The sequence below is a fragment of the Gymnogyps californianus genome, chromosome 2 (assembly GCF_018139145.2).
Source record: "Gymnogyps californianus isolate 813 chromosome 2, ASM1813914v2, whole genome shotgun sequence".
Lineage (NCBI taxonomy): Eukaryota > Metazoa > Chordata > Aves > Accipitriformes > Cathartidae > Gymnogyps > Gymnogyps californianus.
This window is the reverse complement of record NC_059472.1, coordinates 47,631,209-47,649,813: the sequence shown is the minus strand read 5'-3', so window position 1 is coordinate 47,649,813 and position 18,605 is coordinate 47,631,209. Positions and strand designations below refer to the sequence as shown.

Sequence of the window (18,605 nt, the reverse complement as noted above, 5' to 3'; positions counted from 1 at the left end):
CTCTGCCTGCCTTTGGGATCAAACTGCACACTCTGGTTCAAAAGAAGAGTTGAGTTTCACCTGCAGTAAAGGGAACGAGCGGATGAAACGGAGCTTCACCTCTGTACACAAAGCTGTGAGGGAAATAAGTACAGTTTTCAGTTTTCCTCTAATGCTTAGGTCCTTCAGAATGAGAAGTTAAATACCCATGTTTCTCCTATCCAGTTAATAATGGTCACCTTTGCTATTAGTGTTAATAGCTTCCCCCCTTACACTGAAACAAGTTAATCTCTGCCAACTGAGAACAGAAAATCTCTGCACAACAGCTCACGACAGAGAAAAAAGCCAGTTTTTCCACTCCTCGAAGTTTCAAAGCTCACTGAAGTGCCTTTCCCTGACACAGCAGAATTACTGTCTTGGATCACAGGCTAAATTAAACACACAAATTACATTCTCCATATAAACAGAGTTATACATGGCTTAAATAGCATGGTTTTATTTTCCTATTGGCACCAATTGGTACAGTAGTTCAGTCGAAGCTTAAGACATCCGTGATGTCAGTTGCTTTAATAGGCAGCACTGACGTGACCGGCTCTCGTTCCCAGACGTAAAGTGTGCTGGTTTCCATGGGGAGGATGCTGACCGAAGAATTCCTACCGCACTTCCTATCAGTTGTGTTGAGCAGCAAACACTGGCTCCGGGGGGGGTGGGGGGGGGGCGGGAACAACAAAACCAAAAAAACCAAAAAAGCCCCAAACATCTGTTTGGGCATCCAAAAATTCACAAGATGACATCATCCTGTGCGACAGATTTCTCTGCAGCTCCCTCCCCAAACACACACAACCTATCAAAAACCCTGCTCTACATTCCTGCCAGCTGGGTTCTGTATTTACAGAAGCGAAAGACCTTCATAATTTTTGCCTTGCTTGTTTGCCATGTTAGCTCAGTTGTAACAGTTCCCCCTCCAGCCCCAAGAAGCAAAAGGGACAGTCAGTCTAAAAGAGATTTCTTAGACTAATCATAGGAAACTCATGGCAATTTCTTCCCTCCCAAATTCCCATACAGATTTAGACCATGTAACAAGTCAGAATATTAGTAAAGGAAAAAGAGGGGATGAACTTGAGACAAAGTGAAACCAAAGGCAGAAGAGACAGCCAAATGAAGTTAAAGGAAAAAAAAAAAAGTATGCAGTAAACCATACCCAAATCCCTTAAGCATTAAGGATTGTACTTCTCTGCAAAAGTCTTTATCTGCTACTAGCATGCACTGCAATCCAGGTGAGAGTAAGAGTCATGGGATAGTTGCATTGGTGACTGCATCATTCTCTGTGAAGATTTCATAGCAGTGACACATGCTTGCTTTCTTCCGCATTTGCTGCTCTGTTCATATGAAAACACAAACCCCAACTTCATGCACTAGAGTTAAGTAAGAGACTAACAAAAGGCATTATTATCCATACGAACTATGAACTCAAAACATACCACTTTTCAGCTCAAACAGATTTTATAAAAATTCTTCCTCAAGGTTTGCACAGAACGGAAAGCATATATTTTTTTACTGATTAAACAGTGACCATGGCCTTTACAACTGCCTTCTCTTTATTTTCTTCTCCCATCAAGGGTCAGCTTCGAGGCCAGATGGGTGGCGTTAAATCTGTAAAATTCCTACTTTAGGAAAACAGGTGTGAATTTCCAGAGTTGCAGTTACAGACTACAGGCTAACAGACCCTCTTTGAGCTTCTAACTACCCTTAAAGTTTTTTAACTGTATGGTTTTCCACATGCCTGAACATCTACTTCAGGGCAGGAAAGGGTGAAGCAGCTTCACACTTAATTCATGCCTTGCTCAGTGCCTAGAAACAAGGCAGCTCATCCCTACCCCAGCCTTGCTGGCCGGAGCTTACCAACTGGGTAGGTTGCAGTGTTCGTGCATCTCCTCCCTTTTAAATCCTTAAGTTATACCTCATGAAAGAGGAGAACAGCTTCCTCATGGAACTCAGGAGCCACATTCCCAATTTCCTTGTAGCTAGTACTTAGGGCAGCCTGAAGTGGTCGGAAATGTGGGATCGGACTGGAACCTCGAGTGCAGCTCTAAATACACCTCAAATTCCCAGTGGGGATCAGCCTTTTCCTCTCAGCTTCCTAGTGGTTAAGTTAGGCAGCTTTTAAGACCCTTCTCCCAAGCACTTAAGTCTTTCTAGCGTCACACAAATGAGCCCAGTGCTCCACTGTACCAGCCAAGAGCTAAGGCAAAGTAATTCAAGTAATGCCAAGCAAATCCTGTGTGATTTAGCCCATCTCCCAGTCTTCTGGGAACCAGTTTCCTGGCTGCTGTTCTACCCTTCCCTCAACTGCAATCTTTCAAAAAGTCATCCTCCCCAGTTAATTTCTTTTGTACAAGCCTCTAGAGTTCTTTCCTAATTGATGCAACTCCGATCAGCTTCTTTGCTGCCCACAGAAATCTGAAACAAGCAAACAAAAAAAACCCCACCTTACGGTGAATGCTTATAAGGTCACAGCTGAATTTCAGCAAGTTGCAAGTCTGCAGACTTAGAGTAACAGCCAAGAACTGTGGAAGTCTGAGAGGAACATGTGATACTTCGACTCATCAGTTGGAAAAGCTGCAAGTTTTCCCTCTCTCCTCCTACTCCCTTTCCCTTCTCACAAATAAAACACAGAAAGTTCAATGCTGAGGCAAATCTTAGGTTTTTTTAAACAAGAGTAAGATTCTACTTGTGCTGAAGTCAAAGTAGAGGAGAGCAAGACAGCTGTATCTAAAAGCATATGCCTCTTTCCACCTAGTACCTCACTGAGATTGTATTGAAAAATACCACTATTATCACAAGCTTTTGTTTCCTTTAAGGCACCAAGTAAATCCCACGAAACCAAACAAATTTTATAGTATGAACTGGTGTCTACAAACCACAAACTCTTATTCCAGGTTGGAAAGCAAGAGAGAAAATGCAGGTATTTTCTTTCCATGAACTTCTGGGACATAACCAGACTCTTCCTCCGTTACTTGGAATAATACTACCCTGTGAATAACTGTACTGTTCTCACTACATCAAAGAGCAGCAGCCTTTGAGAGCTGCAGACTCTACAGCAGTTTCAGACATTTCAGATGGGCCAGGTAGCAAAACTGGAAGGTGGACAGGAACAAAACAGAGTTGAATGGGGTTTCACCAGAAGGCTGAATACAAACTTTAATATATCCAGCCACCAAACTGAACGTCAAGCAAATTCTACAAATTCTGTAGGTGACTCCAGAAATCTCTCATAGACATAAGGTTGTATATATACAAAGAGAGAAGCAGTCTCAAAGTCTGCTGATTTTAATTTATGAGGATGACAACTTTAAGGAAACTAAACACTACAAAAAGGTCTGGCTGACTCCAGAGAGATGAAGTTGAGAGTGAAAGATTCTCAGCAGTGCAACCCGATGAAGAATTGCACACCGCCATTTCACTAGAAGCTAAATTTGAACCATCTCCCCACACTGAAAAGGTATTTCTGATCCATAGCTTGCATTCTGGGAAGCTGTCGGCACACGACACTAGAAAGCAAGTACTGTATACGCTCAGAACAAACTCCTTGGGCTCAGGACAAACTGCTCAATCAAAAATCAAATAAGCAGGTAAGCAAACAAACAAACAAAAAAATGGGAAGACGTATGTATACATTCCTTAATAGTTATAAAATAAATTGCAAAGTAGAAGAGACTCTCCAATACAGGTGGTCAGACAGAAGGGGAATATTTCATTAAACTTAGGTAAAAAGCTGCTACTTCACCAGAGTGGCTAATGGGGGGAGATGAAGGAACAGGAAGAACACGTGCACCCACAGGTGCAAAAGAAATGAGCAATTTTTGCCAACAACTTCAGTGCCTGCATTTAGATCCTGTGATTTGATATTGCGCTGTAGATTAATGGAGAGGCATTTGCCAAAATTTAAATAGGCACAGAAAAGTGGAATAACAAAGAGATAGGACCATGGGGAAGTCTGACAGCAACTAAACTTGTTGAAGGTAACTCTCTGAAGAAAAAAAAAACAAAAAGAAAAATTAAGAATATAGATATTTGCTCACGTATGGAAGAACAGTTCACCCATTATTTCAAGGTGATAGGTTTGAAAAATCCAGGAATATGAAGACAGTTTCCAGACTACAAAGCCGTGATTGCCTAGAATAGAAAAACTCAGTCTTTGGTGGGGAAAATAAAGTAGCAATTAAACTAAAAACAAATAGATAAATATATTTTAAGGCATAATCATTTCCCTGACAGAAAAGCATGGAATGATGCTATATGGGCAATTACAAGTGTTTCAGACATTACTGATCTTGGACTTATAGCTGAAGAAGCACGCACTGCTCACGAAAACGAGTGTCCTCTCACTCTGCAACACCCAGGCACTACTCTACAATCAGACTTTTAAATGAATACCAAACAGACTTTCTTCTATTTGTTTATGGGGAGAAAAGGGTTGCCATTCTCAGGAAACTTCACCCAGTCAAGTATTTAGAGCTACAGAAGTCATATTTCTCTTTTAAAAGCATGAAGACTATATGCTGGTGGCAATGCTTTTATGAGCAGTACCTGTGAAGAACAGCTTTCAAACCTCCGACTGCTTTTCAGATCATACAATGTTTTTCAAGAAAAACAAAACAAAACAAAACTTGGGTACTGGGGGTTTAAATGTGTGGGTTGGTTTTTTTCTTGGTTTTTGTCTGAGAACATATATTCATTAATCGTTTACCAGCCCACAGATACATAGCAGCCTGCCTCTCAGAAGTACTGCATTCAGGCCCTGTTCTCTAGAAGTTATATTCAGTTATACAGCACAAAAGCCCCAGGAGAACTATGTGATAGCTGGGTGCCAGGTTAAGTTCAAAGCAAAACACAAATTAAAATGCAAAATGCATTTCGTATCGGGGAGTGGTGTACCTGTTGGCTGCAAAGGACTCCTCTAAGTAAGTTCCCTACTCCAGAGCAGTGTCCCTCCCTGTCTTAGATCTCACCCACCTCTTTGAACTTAAAAATTACACCATCAGAGCCGTACTGCTCCACTTACACAGAAGAACAGGCTTAGCTCTCCCTGACACCACCCACTGTTCCCAGGGAGGCAAAGCCCCAGACAAAGGGCTTTTTGTCCAACACCACCTTCCTTGACCAGCAGACAGCATTAAACTGCACTTGAGGGAGTGAAGAGTCTAAATTGAACGTAAGACAAGGAAGCACCCCCTCTGTCCCCAAAGTAACACACGTTGGCAGCAGATACCATAAAGCCATCAAGCAAAAGACGTTTGCCAGTCTAATGTTTGCTCTTCTCTCCAGGGCCATGAAGAGAGCCGTACAGCATACTCACAGAAGACTCAACATACTATAAACATCTAAGAGTGCTCAGTATCACCAAAGTAAAAATCCAAGCTCTTCCAGATCTTGGATGCATCAGGTTCAGGGTGGGTACTGAGCAACAGCAGCTGCTGTCACCATCTCAAGACAACTAGGGGATGCCTAACTCACACCATACTACAGCACTCTCCTCCCTCAGTGTCCAAGGTCTGACTATCCCAGAGCAGGCAGCAGTAGGCCTGCTGGGACTGCAAAATTGTGTCTTAGAGGCAGGCATGCCTTTGGACATGAGAGAGAAACTTCTGCAGCTGCACGCTGCAAAATCTCAGGGAGCTCTTCTGCCCCACCACTGCAAAGGCAAGTTCACTCTTGAGAAGACCTGCAGAGAGCGTCTTCCTCCGTGTTAGCAGGATGCAATGAGGAACAGGCCCATCAGGCACTGCTCTATGATTAACAAATCAAACCAGTAGAAACAGGTTTCAGTAGGACATTTGTTGTACACCAGTTCTAACACCAGAGAAGGGACTTCTGACTCATTCCCACCCGGCACCCCACCTGGGGAAGGTTCACATGACAAGGTTTTATATTTCCTCATTTAAAAGACATTAAGAAAGCTATCAGCACACTTAGGTAAGCAACCTGACAGGGCACCAGCAGTTACTCTGTATTAGCAATTGCACACCTTCACTATGTGGTGGGGAGGTGTGAGTTCACAGGAAGAGTATTTCCAACACCCCGGATGTGTTACACTGTGGCACACCCTGGAACAGGGTGTTACTTTCTCATGTCTTCATAAAAGTATTTTCTTTATTAGTTGCCTCCCATGAGGACATATATGGCAGCAATGACATGAGAGGTATTCCCTCCAAACCCTGGGTAAAGCTAAGTAGAAGCTTAAAGAAAAAGAAAGGGTAGGGGTTTGGATTTTTTTTTTTTTTTTTTTTAAGCATCATCCTAAAGGAACAGCTTTGCTCTCAGAATGGAAAAAACTCTCAGATAGGAGAGCAAATGAACCGTCAGTTGCAACAACGGAGATAAGGTCCTAAAAAACAACAGTAAAGGTCCTGTTAGGATTTGATTAGAAGTGGGAGTATTTGGGGCAAAATAACCTAGATGCTGCCAACCAATTCCAAAGTACGTTTTTTTTTTTTTCATTGCTTACACTCACCAATACTAGCATGGACTTTGAAAGAAAAGACTGTGCTGTGCAGGTGGGGGTACGCACACACACGTGGGTCACTCCACAGCCCTCTGTGCTGCTTTTCCCATACAGCAAGTTTTGAGCAACCACATCCAACTCCATCAACTGTCAAATCAGTAATCCGCACACATAAAGAATTGTGGCCACGTAGTACAGATATTTACAACACACTGAACCTGAGCCGTTTAGAGTCAGAGCAGAAGATCTCTGCAGCTTGAGCCGATGAATCCTCAAAAACACTTTTGATAGTTTTGAGCTATATAGCCCTGGAAGGTAACACAAGAAGGGTCAGACAACATCCGAGGCCCACAACGTTCAAACCCCCAGACAGTGTCTTCAATGCCTTTCAGTTATCACAGAATACGTTTGAGACGTGGTCATCAGCCCCCCTGGGACACATTTTCCTGCGCAGGTACCTCTGCAGAGGAATGAGAGGTGTTCCTCTTGATGACCAGCAGCACAGTGAAGTCTAATTCTGCAAGATAGCAACATGCCCTGTATCTTCCAAATTCAGTTCATAAAACAGTATTTTCCAGAGGCTACTAAGGGAGACATTTATCAAGGTAAAGATTACAGTGCTGCCTAAGTCAAAACTAGCAGTAACATTTGACATCAGCTGGAGGGTATGGATGATACACACTCGCTTTTAGAGCAGAAATTTATTATTAAGGATATCACAGTACCAGGAACAATATAAAACTAGTTCAGACAGAAAGCTGGTAAGACCTTCCTATAAGTATCAAGTGTGAACTGCATACCTGAGGAAAGCAAAGGACATCAAAGCAACGTCCATCTGTTGTGATCGTTTACCTTGGACTCTTGAAGTCCACTCTCTCATGCCAAGACAGGGCACTATCAGGACAGTAATTTTGATCTGCTCTCCATTCTATATGCAGGTGAAGACCTCTTTTGTTTTAGGAGCCAGAAACACATTAGCCGTTTGGTTTTAATTACACGAAAATTGAACTCGATGCTACGTTCACTTTAACTTTAAAGAGAAGCTGACTGGAAAGAGTATTCAAGAGGTATTCAAGAGTATTCAACAGCTGTCATATATGACTGTTCTTTGACAGCAACAGCAAAAATTAACCATGTCAGCCATCCCCAACAGAAACAACCAAGGTAGCAGTTTCCCAGTAGGGAAAGGACCATCGGCAGGACTGCAGAACTCAGGTTCTGTTAATGAGATTTCACTTAAATGTAAAATACAGCATTTTCCTTCTTTAATACGGCTTTATTGTATTTAGGTTTAATAAGTGTATCAAAACCTGATTTAGCAAGTAGCAAAATAAGATTTACTTTCTACTTGTATTTATATATGTGAGTGATGACTTTGTGGTACTTAAGCCCATAATCTCAGGGGAAGAATCAGTTTCAACTTCGCTTCCTGCTCAACTGTTGCAACAAAATCACGCTACAATTTGGTACATTAAAATTCTGCGAGGGGTTAAAATAAAAAAAAAAAAATTCCGTTAAAGCTGAAACAAACCCAGAAAGTCATTTTAATGAACCCTTATGTTCCATCTCTAAGGGTCATTCTGGTAGGCAGTACCTCTTACTTGACAGAAGTTTGAAACATTTGCATATGAGGACATAAAATCCCTCCTCTAAACCCAAAAACTAATGGCTGAGCCCCATATAAACATTCTGCCAACTGTTCTAGTAGTGCTTTCTGCAAAGATCGAAAGCTCTCGCATGCAAACGGAGGGCTGTGCCAGCCAGCTCACACAGCAATCGTCACCCGACGGCACTACCTTTTGGTAGCAGCACGTCCTCCTCAGAAAGGTAATGATTCTGGAGCGCTCCGACCTCCCAGCCTTCCCAGAGCTCACTGCAGAGGAGACTCCCCAGCTAGCTCGAGAGCTAGCAGCATAACTGTGTCAGGTCAGTACCCAGCCCAGCAAGTCGTCTTAGGCAGCTACATTAAACTTTGCCTCTTTAGTGCAGGGTTCTGGATCCCAAAAGCAGTAAACACGAGGCACTGCACAATGCAGCACTGAAAGCGCACTCAGTGTTAGCTTACGTATCTCTGTTTGGTATTCCACAGCAGCATAAGTTAATCTTTAGGGTATGGAAGATGTCTCTAAATGCATTTAGATGTCAGCATGCAAGCACCAGATTGCAGTGCTTTGCTAACTAAACCTTCACACGCTTAGACTTGTGTCTCCTTTCTTGTAGGCAAGCCCATCAGACATGCTTTGGGTACTGCAAGTTAGCACTGACCATTTTTGTGAAGTTCCTTTGGCAGCATCAGAGCATATCATGTATTCAGTAAGTGCCCTCACTACCTGGCAGTTTCTGAACTTTCATGTATTTTCATCTCATTAATGAGGGGGTTCTGGAGATTCTTTGACAGCAAAACGTATTCTGCCAACTAAATGCACACTTTTCCTGCATTAACACAAGCCAGGAAGAAAAGCACATTGATACTTTTGCATTATCTTAGGGGACAGAATTTGATTTTGCTGGTATCTATGTAAATTTAAGCTATGAATGAATGGAAGCATGAAGAGTCAGGAAACCCTGCTAGCAGATCTTTGTAATTTCTTTAAAAATTAAGAATGAAGCTTTAGTAAACCCCCTAAGAGCCAATCTTTTTTCACGCCAATAACCATTTTATTTTCCGTTCTCCTTCTTTCAGGAATCACAGTGAGGATTTTAAAACGTGGCATTCAGTTTCAAGGAAGTGGAGTGTTTATCTGACCACAGCACTGAGGCTTATGCAGCCAGAAGGTGTAAAAAAAAAAAAAAAAAAAAAAAAAAAAAAAAAAAAAAAAATCATCAATGTTACTAAGCACAAGCACTAGAAACTGTATACTAAGAAAGTTAAATTCAGAGAGTTTTAAAGCCACGTATATTATGACACTATATGCCATCAGACCAAAGCTTTTAAACGCATCTTAAAAAAAATTAACCTTCCAGAAGTAAACTCCAAGGAGAAACAGTACATAAGAAGGCAATTGGTGTAAGTTTCATCACTGAAATAGGGTGCACCACTGCAGTTGCAGCACTGGTGTGATTGAAATAAAACATTTCGGTCAGCTCTTACACAACTCAGCATACCACGACTGCACCAACTTTTTAAAGGAGATCGCAAGAGAGCTGAGTAGATTACTCAATTGACAATTGGCTATACAGAAGACCAAGTAAAACACTAAGCCCACGTCTTTGCTTTGTAGGCATGGCTCTGAGTTCACACTTTCCAGCTTTTTAAATTTTTGTATCTACTGCAGTAAGATAAGCACTTCCCACCCATATAGTATTGTTCTATTCAGCTTGTGAATAAGGATATTAAGCAGTAGGAAACAGTATTAATAATAATTTCTTAGGAAAGTAAAAATAAATGGAAATCGTAAAATAAATATGGATTAGTTGCATCATATCTACTTGGAACAACAGTATAACTGCATCATCCAAAAAGGCAGACAGTGACAAGGAACTACTGAGGACCATTAGTGTAAAACTGCAGCATTACTATGAAGGGTCCCTGGCTTTTAACATGGAAATATTAAGAAATCTCCTCCAGCTTGAGTATGCAACGAAGTGTAAAACCCATTCCATCTTTGACAGAACATTTCAAGGCATTTTCAAACTTTCACACTTTTGTCACCACTTTCACAGATGAGAAGCACTGGCAACTCATTATACTCAAACTGAAACCAATTCTTCTACATAGCTACGTGTTCTGTCAATGTGCTGCCCAATGAAATACACCTGTTTAGTAGCCCTGCAAGTAAGTCAGTATCTCTTGTGCTCTGTAACATTATTAAAAAGCTAAGTCATAGACACCGGCATCAGAGGCTTAGCTTCACTCTGTCAAATAAAGTGATCAGTGTAAATGGTAGGCAATTCATTCTCTTTCAATTTATATTTCAGGTCAACAATAGCTTTACCTGCATAATGTACAGGGATTTCTATCTTTGGCCCTATGACGTAGTGACCCTCCTCCAGACTGTGAGCTGTAATTGTTGTCCACTGCCGACATGAATGAATCAGAAGATAATCGCTCTCTCGAAGGCCTTCTACAGTTTCTCCTGCAAAACAGATGTAGGTTTTTAAAAAAAAAAAAAAAAAAAAAAAGTCACACTTATTGCATGAAGAATTAGGAAAACTTCACAACAAGCATTTTATTCTTATGGCTGTTTATTTTTTCAGACATTTTGATATTTAAAAATCCAGTTATGTACATTTCAACTCTACACAGTATTCATTTTTGCAACGTAAGCACTTTACCTTACAGACAACAAACATAAAGCAAAACAACTCAGTGCATCAATACAATACCAGAGATGTAATCCAGATTACTCAGCAGTGGCTCTGGGGCTCCTTTTTCAGCTTTCTGCATAAACAGAATTTTCATATCTCTATTTATGTTTGCTTATCTCATTTAATACGAACACTTCAGAGCTCTTTTCATATTTAAATAAAGGAAAAAAAAGTACATTTTTGTATGTTGAAAGATCAGCGTCACACTACCCTACAGCCACCTGAAGCCAAGTCTTGTTCATCACTATGAAGTAATTGGGTATCACACTTGCAGATACAGAGATTTCATCTTTGTCATTCTATCCCTTTGCAAGTCACTGCTTAATTAGCCATTCCTATGTCTGCAAACTTAATCCTGCCACTCAATGAGGAGAAAAAATAAATAAAATTTAACACACACCAAAGTCCTCTCTCAGAGATAAATTCAACCAGAAGCCCCCCGATAAGGTCCAGCTCATCTTTGTAATGCCCTCTCTCGTACTCTTGTACTCTGGTGTCTGTCAAATCCATCCCAAACACAGCCAGAGATCCAGCTCTCCTTTCTTCCCCATCCCTACCAAATCCTCCGCATTTCTGCCAAGTACTCTCCCCTCCTCTACCGGTTGCAGTGCCCGATCAGGACTAGAGTGCTTTGCCTGGCTTTCCAGCAATTGCAAGAACCACATTAGATAGACTACCCAAAGTGCCAGCTATACATTTCAAGCATGATATATGAACAAAATTTCATAGAGCAGGGCGTATCATGGCAGACCGCTCTTACATACCCGTAGTCCTGCTCAGTACGCTTCTGCATTAAACACACAGAAAACAGCCTTCCTCAAGGTGTCTTTAAAGCAGCCATGTGAATTTTCAGGAACGCTTAGTAGACACTAAACATGGGCCAAGAATAATGAAGCTTTAAATTTCATTTTCCTTCTCTCCCACCAGCCCTCTGCAGTTACAGCCAAAAATAAAGCAAGTAGTTTAGCCCTGGAATCAAGTTTGGACAAAACCCATCCCCTTCAGCTACTACAACAAACTGCACTTTCTCTTCACTGTCCTCTGATATTCTTGAAAGTCAGTGGAAAAATGAGACTTTCCTCTGCCTGGGGCAGCAGACATTTCCCCTGTTCAATCTCTGCAGAGGAGAGATACTTCCCACTGAGCTCTTTTTTTGCCCACACCAGGCAATCTTTTCCACCGTAGGCAACAGCTACTACACACCCCATTCCTGCCTGATTTCATGCTCCCATTCTATCAGAAAGTGCCCTCCTACACGATTCAAAACGCAGCAACTGGTGGTGTGAGAATTGTTAGATTTTAAATCAGAAGAGACCATTACGACCATCTGCTCTGACACTCTCCGGCCACAGGATTCTGCTTGTTTCCCCCAGAAACTTGGATTTGGCTAAACAAGGGAGAGACCTGCCCCAACCCGCAGAGTCTGAAAGATGGACTTCCCCGGGTCTGCTGTCCCATGGCCTGTTAAACCTTAAAAAAAGTCCCTGTTTTGCACATTTCGGGCTTTAACTTATAACTGTGGTAAATTGCTGTTATGGGGGTGGGGGGGGGGTGGGGGGGAACCAAAACAACAAAAAAAAAATCAAAAGGTCTACAGAGCTCCTTAGTACCAGTTATTCTTGCTCCTAGGAAGGTACCATTTCCAGGTTTCTTTCTTTTTCACAGCACAGCAAGTAGCTTCCAGGTAAGCAGGACACTTCAAGAACTGGTTTCCAAGTGCTCCTTGGACCGTGTCCCTTGGCAGCCCAGCCAGGCAGACAGACTGCTTAACACCAGTTCCTGCTCCCTGGGAAGCACCACCCCTCCACCCACAGTGTGCTAGGAGAAAGGACCTCGGAAAGCCTAGGGAAGAGTGGCAAAACTGCCATGCAGCACCGGAGAACTCTTTGGTTCCATCCATACCTTGAAGGAAATTCAGATATATTTGCTAGAGGAGTCATGCACCCGCTAAATTTGACCAAATCATCTGACCTTGAGCGTCTCCTGTTTTCTGCTCACAGGGCAACTCCTAATACGTATAAAAATTATCTTCAGCTTGCTGCAACAGAGGTTTACAATTTTGGGGGAAAACACAATAATAATAATATATGGTGTTATTTGAAACTCATGTTTCAGTTCAGAGAGTTACACTCATGCTTTCTATAATTCATGGCAACAAGTAATTATTCCATCCCACAACAAAAAAACAATGACACCTAATGGAAGAACTAGTATTTTACTTGTTTCACTGACAGTGGTAAACAAATTTTGAAGAAAATACAAAGCATCTCTGGTATGCTTTTTCTCTGCCTTACAATCTGTAGGTATAATTTCAGAACATTACCTAAAGGAAGGCTAGATTCTACATCCAGGATTACAGGGAAATAATTACAGTATGGGTCACCCTCGAAGAGTCTGAGAAAGCTATTCTCAGGAAAATAGACACCTATTATGAAAAGGTGCTTCCAGTCATGGCTCACATGCCACGATCTGTTTAAGTGGTTACTCCACTAAAACTGGGTGGGTCAGGTGAGTGTAAAAAGAGATTACTAAGGCAGGCCCAAGAGTGACTCTGTAATTAAGTCTGCAGTTGGAACTAGCTGTATTTTTTAAACAGAACCTTGGAAACCACAATTCTTGTTACACCAATTATTTGCTCCAACCGATCACATCGGAAGCGAATTCCATGCTTTGCCATGGGAGATTGAGCTGAGGAGAGAAGGTGGAGCAGATGCAATGAGGAGTTCACGGTCCCTCCGGCTCCCTCACAACAGGCAGCTCTGTCCTTACCAAGCCCTGACCTTTCCTAACCGTGGGCGAGCTGGATTCCTGGCGTTGCTTTATAGGAAGAGGCTCCTTGTCACCAAAGGGATTAATGGACTCGCAAAAACACCTGGCTAATGATGGCCTCCATGCTATGGGAGGAAATACAAGGAAAAGTCAAACATGACTGACGACAACAGAACATGGCAATACATACCCTCTTCTTTCTTCCATTTTCTTCTAGTCTGTCTCCTCCTGTAAGACTTGCTCACTGCCTTTAAAGTGGTTTCCTCCTGCAAAGGAGGATCTTTCAGGCAGGAGACACCTCTGACCCTAGCTACATGACTCAGCTCCCAGCCCAAGCACAACCCAGACTTAGCCCTTTACGCTCTTCTCAGCCAACCGTACCTTGCAAAACGGCCACACATATCCAATCTGATCTTTTTCCCCTGCCTCAGTAACACAAGTTATGCAAGCCTTTCATTAATCACATTTTAACTATGTGGGAGAGAACTCGGCAGTCCTCACATCCACCAACTGTGCAACTCTGTTCTCACCTATTCAACATACTCCTACACTGCTGCTTACACAAAAAATCAGACGCCATGAGAAAACAGAGAACACAGGCCACTCGTCTTTAGTAACAGTTTTGTCTCTTATGATCAAATATGGATTAGCTCTATCTTCTCACCCTCTCCTCCCCGCCCCACATGACTGCAATATAATTAAACCACTACAAAGAATCTACAGGCAAATACTTGCGTTGTTTTTTTTCCCCCAAATAAAAGTCAGAGAAGCAATGAACTATCACATGCAATTCCCCACCCTTCCCCAAGTTGCCTACCTCTTTCCAAAATATGAGTCAAGTTTATTCATAATAATGCCCGAGACTAAGAAACCCATGATTCGCTAAGAGTGCCTAAACCCTAAATAAAGCGTCAACACCCATCCTTGCCTGACAATAAAAGCCTCACACCTCTGAACTGAAAAGTTAGCCGGTATGTTCCTACACAAGCTGTCCTCCCATAAGCACTCTGACCACGACCAGTATTTGGGCTACTTCATCATGCAATCCATACAATTCCTAAAAACTACAAATATTGCAAAGCCCACCCTTGTTGAAGGGTAATTGCAGAGGGAACACTGACCATGAAAGGACAACTGTTCACATGTTGATACAGTTTAAAAAAAAAAAAAAAGGTAATTGCTTAATCAAGACTCCCATGCTTATTAAATACCACCTACATTAAATGGCAATACTTCTTTAATAATTCTTTCCACTTCCAAAACTGGATCATCCACATTTGGCGAATCTTGGCTCTGTCATTGTAAACACTCCAATCTCAAATTAACAGTTAACAACTGTAGCAAAACTGGGAGCAGGATACCTTGATCTACAAGTTCGGAGATGAATTTCTGTTTTCACTTGCAGTTTTTAAGAACCAGGTGAGAAAACAGAGGTTGGCTATGCACAGGGACCGAGTTTATATATGGCAATGCTGCAGCACAGAAGGAAGCTCATTTCTTTTGAAGCAAGCACTGACCTCCCTGCAGGTTGTTGCCACTGCTTACTTTCTAAAGACACACACTTTTATTTAGTTTAGCATTTCACAATTTCCAAATATCTGGGGTAAAGCCTCAGGAGTAGAACTGAAGACCACTCCAGTTTTGAAGGGTCTGAGCACTCCCACCTCCTCTTCGCTTCCTTCTGGATCAACAATTAAAGCTTGGCCCATTACAGTCCACAAAAGAAAATTCACACAGGTTCCACATATTCTGGTTTACCAAAGACAGCAATGACTTTTCAACACCAATCACTGAAGAAAAATCATGAAAAAAATGAAAAAAAAAAAAACCAAACAAAAAACCCCAACTTTTAAGGTTCTCCTCCTAGTATTGAGAAACTAACATTCAACTCACTCCAAAATGTGCAGACCAACATGACTCATTCACTCACAGAATCTACACTGCTAAAAATAAGCAGTGATCTACAGGAATATAAACGCTTTACAATGCCACACACTTTGTCATCTTGGCTAAGAGTTTGCATCACTGCTTCAAAGCATAAGCTTTGCGTCTGGAGACATTAAAATAGTAGGTAACGAGCAATTCAGAGAAAGAGAAGAAGTCGCACGCAAGGTTCCAGCAACGTAACAGATACCATTTACACACGCCAGATGAACTAGATACCATCTCCTCCTGCCAGGAAGATGGTTACGGAGACATTCCTCTCATCTCATTCATCACAGATGACTGTAAAGTGAGCTTAATGCTGTCCCTTGCACATCAGTTCAAGCATGCAGAATTTGCTCTTCCTGGAACAAAAAGGCTTACAGAAAAGAGCTAGGAGCTCATGAGAAACTTAAGATAGCTTTTGTGAAATAGCTGGTGAAGAAGATGCCTGTGAAACCCCAGGGAAAACTCATCAAGTCTTTGGGCCATGTGTTTTCATTAAGCCTGAACACCATCTGCATGCAAGGTAACAGATGCCGTACAATTAAGTGCATCACCCAGCCTGCCTTGGTCAGTTAAGTAGGTGGTGAGTTTAATTATTCCATCTAATGTTCCACAATCGTGTAACATATCATTACATAGGAAAATCTCAGCATCATTAAAAATCATTTCAGTGGGTGCTCAGCCAGGTACCTACAAAACCACACAAATGAGTAACTTCCAACTTTATCCCCACTCAAGCTTGCACTAACATTTGCTAGGAATGAAGGGTTAATTTGTGGAACAGCAAAAAGAAGTGGCTGTCTGGTCAGGTGAGCATGTCTGCTGTGAAAAAACTATGAAGAACTGTCAGCATGTGGCTAGTGTTACAAGGGAAGACTAGCAACCAAGGTTTATTTTGCAACAATTGGAAGCTAAGAGAAAGCAGAATGATTAGAAGCTGGAAAAAAGAAAGAAGCGAGGTTCTTACTTATTTATCATGCTATCATCTCACTGAGGAGCCTTACTTACATGGTATCTGCTTCACTGGGCATGCAGCTTCACTGGACTTTCCCTGGCTGAGGACCAAACAAGCCATGCCTTAAGATACACCTTAACATTATCCCACTGCATCATGAAAAACAAAGCACAGCCCTAGCCAGTATGAAATGAAGTTATAATCTATTGTTTAAAAAAAAAAAAAAAAAGAAAAAAAACAAAGACAGTCTTATGGACTTCATGGCTCTGTGCAAGGAGATATCTGTTTCAGGTCAGAGGGAGGTCACACTGCTAGCCCAAATATAAATGCCAGTGCTGCTTTTCCACTCCAAAAGAAGGAATCTACAACACCGTACACCAGTCACCTAATAAAAGCTGTCTTGTTTTTGGAAAGGCAAGCTTGTGTTTCTGCAAACATTTGCTAGTCACATAGCTCCCACACAGGTAATACCTTAAGATGAATTCGATTTCTTTTCATCTTACTGGAAGATTCACAGCAGGTAAAAGCTGAAGCCAAAGCCTCCTCTCAGCACAAAAGCTCAGGAGTCCCCCATCTAAAAGTGGGGAGCCCAGGGCCAAGCACTGATGAGACAGCACACCCGAAGAGACCCCGCACAGGTCAGAAACACCCAGCTGTGCACAGCGAGCACCTAACAACCGCGGGCACTGCGCACACTAACTGCGGCCTCCTTGGCAATGCCTTTCCAAGGTAGGCTTTGTGGTATCGCCAGGTGTTAAAACCAGGCTGGGTACCACAGCATCCTTTTGCCTTTAAAAAAAAAAAAAAAAACAAAAACAAAACCCAATCATAACTCAGGGTCGTTCTCATCTGGGAATCTGTGTTTCCTTTCACTGGTGGGCTCATCCTTTACACAATCTTCAAACAGCTCCCAACCCTTTGGTTCTTGTTCAGCTGGTTGGTTGGGCTTCTGATCTCTTGAAATACAAGACAACAAAAACCAAGGTGTAACCATCCACAAGAAAACAGCAGACAGCAACTACTTGTTCCATACAAAACAAGTAAGCCAGAAAACATCAAGGTGTACGTCAGGCTGCATCACAAAGATTTTTCACTGCTAACTTCAATTTGGTCTCGTTTGATGCAGGGACACATGGAAGCATGACTAGCGCTCAAGAAGCACTGCACTGAGTATGTTGCTTTTATGTTAGTAAGAGTAACAAGTTCTTTGAAAAACATACACAAAAAACCCCCAGACTCTTAGCATGGGCAATAGGCTACGGGAAGAGAACTCCAAGTAGTCAATTTTCCAATATCTTTGAGGCTTAGCATCTATTTTTATTGGAGTCTGAATTCAAAGAGCAGTATGAATTCTTTCACTTAGGGGACAAGACTGCGCTCCTAAATAACCCCCTCTGGTTTTAATACATGCAATGGAGGAGAAACAAAAGAAACGAGTATGTGACAACTCAGTAGAAGACGAACCTACGACATTCTATTTGTTAATCAAATACCTGCAGTGCTGTCATACATGACCATCCGAGAGCAGTTGTCATCAAAGGGAGGAAAGAAACAAGTGAGCAAATTCCCTTCTTCCCTTAGAAGCACAGACTTCATCTAAAGTCCTTGAGTGGTTTTGCTGTTTCAGGCAGACTGAAACTGCAACAGTGCACAGGACAGCTTCCATCCAACTCCCCATCTACCACAATGCTATTAACATACAATCCTTCACCTCCAGCACTCAGTCATATTACTGCAGCAACATCTTGCTGGCAGAACAGGTGCCTCTTCTCCTACCGATCATTTCACTAATACTTAAAGCTTTCTTCTTTTATAATGCTGAGTTTGGAATTTACGTTTTGGGGGAAGAAACACAAAGTTCTTGTTAAGTCTGAATATTCAAATTAGGACAATTTATTTTATTTTCTTTTATCATTATTTAGCAGGTCATGCAAGCTCTCCTCATGGCAAATAACTTCTATATGAACTCTGAGGGAGGGTGGAGGGAAGAAGTCAAACCTTTTGTTTTCTGCATGCTGCATCATACTCCAGAGTATCTGTTGAGTATTTATCTATGGAGACATACCTCAATGAATGTCAAAGACTAATAAATATTAAATTAGGGTGGTTTGCTTGCTTATGCTTTGGCACTGTGGTTACTGAGTCAAATCTCAATGAGCT

General features: G+C 41.8%; 1 protein-coding gene across 1 annotated transcript in view; it reads right to left on the bottom strand.

The window, feature by feature from the left end:
* Positions 1 to 18,605, bottom strand: part of GAREM1 (GRB2 associated regulator of MAPK1 subtype 1) — a 101,511-nt gene that overhangs the window by 67,385 nt on the left and 15,521 nt on the right. Inside the window, exon 2 of the mRNA XM_050891360.1 lies at positions 10,420 to 10,560. Coding sequence (XP_050747317.1) covers positions 10,420 to 10,560 — 141 coding nt within the window. The remainder of the gene's footprint in view (positions 1 to 10,419; positions 10,561 to 18,605) is intronic.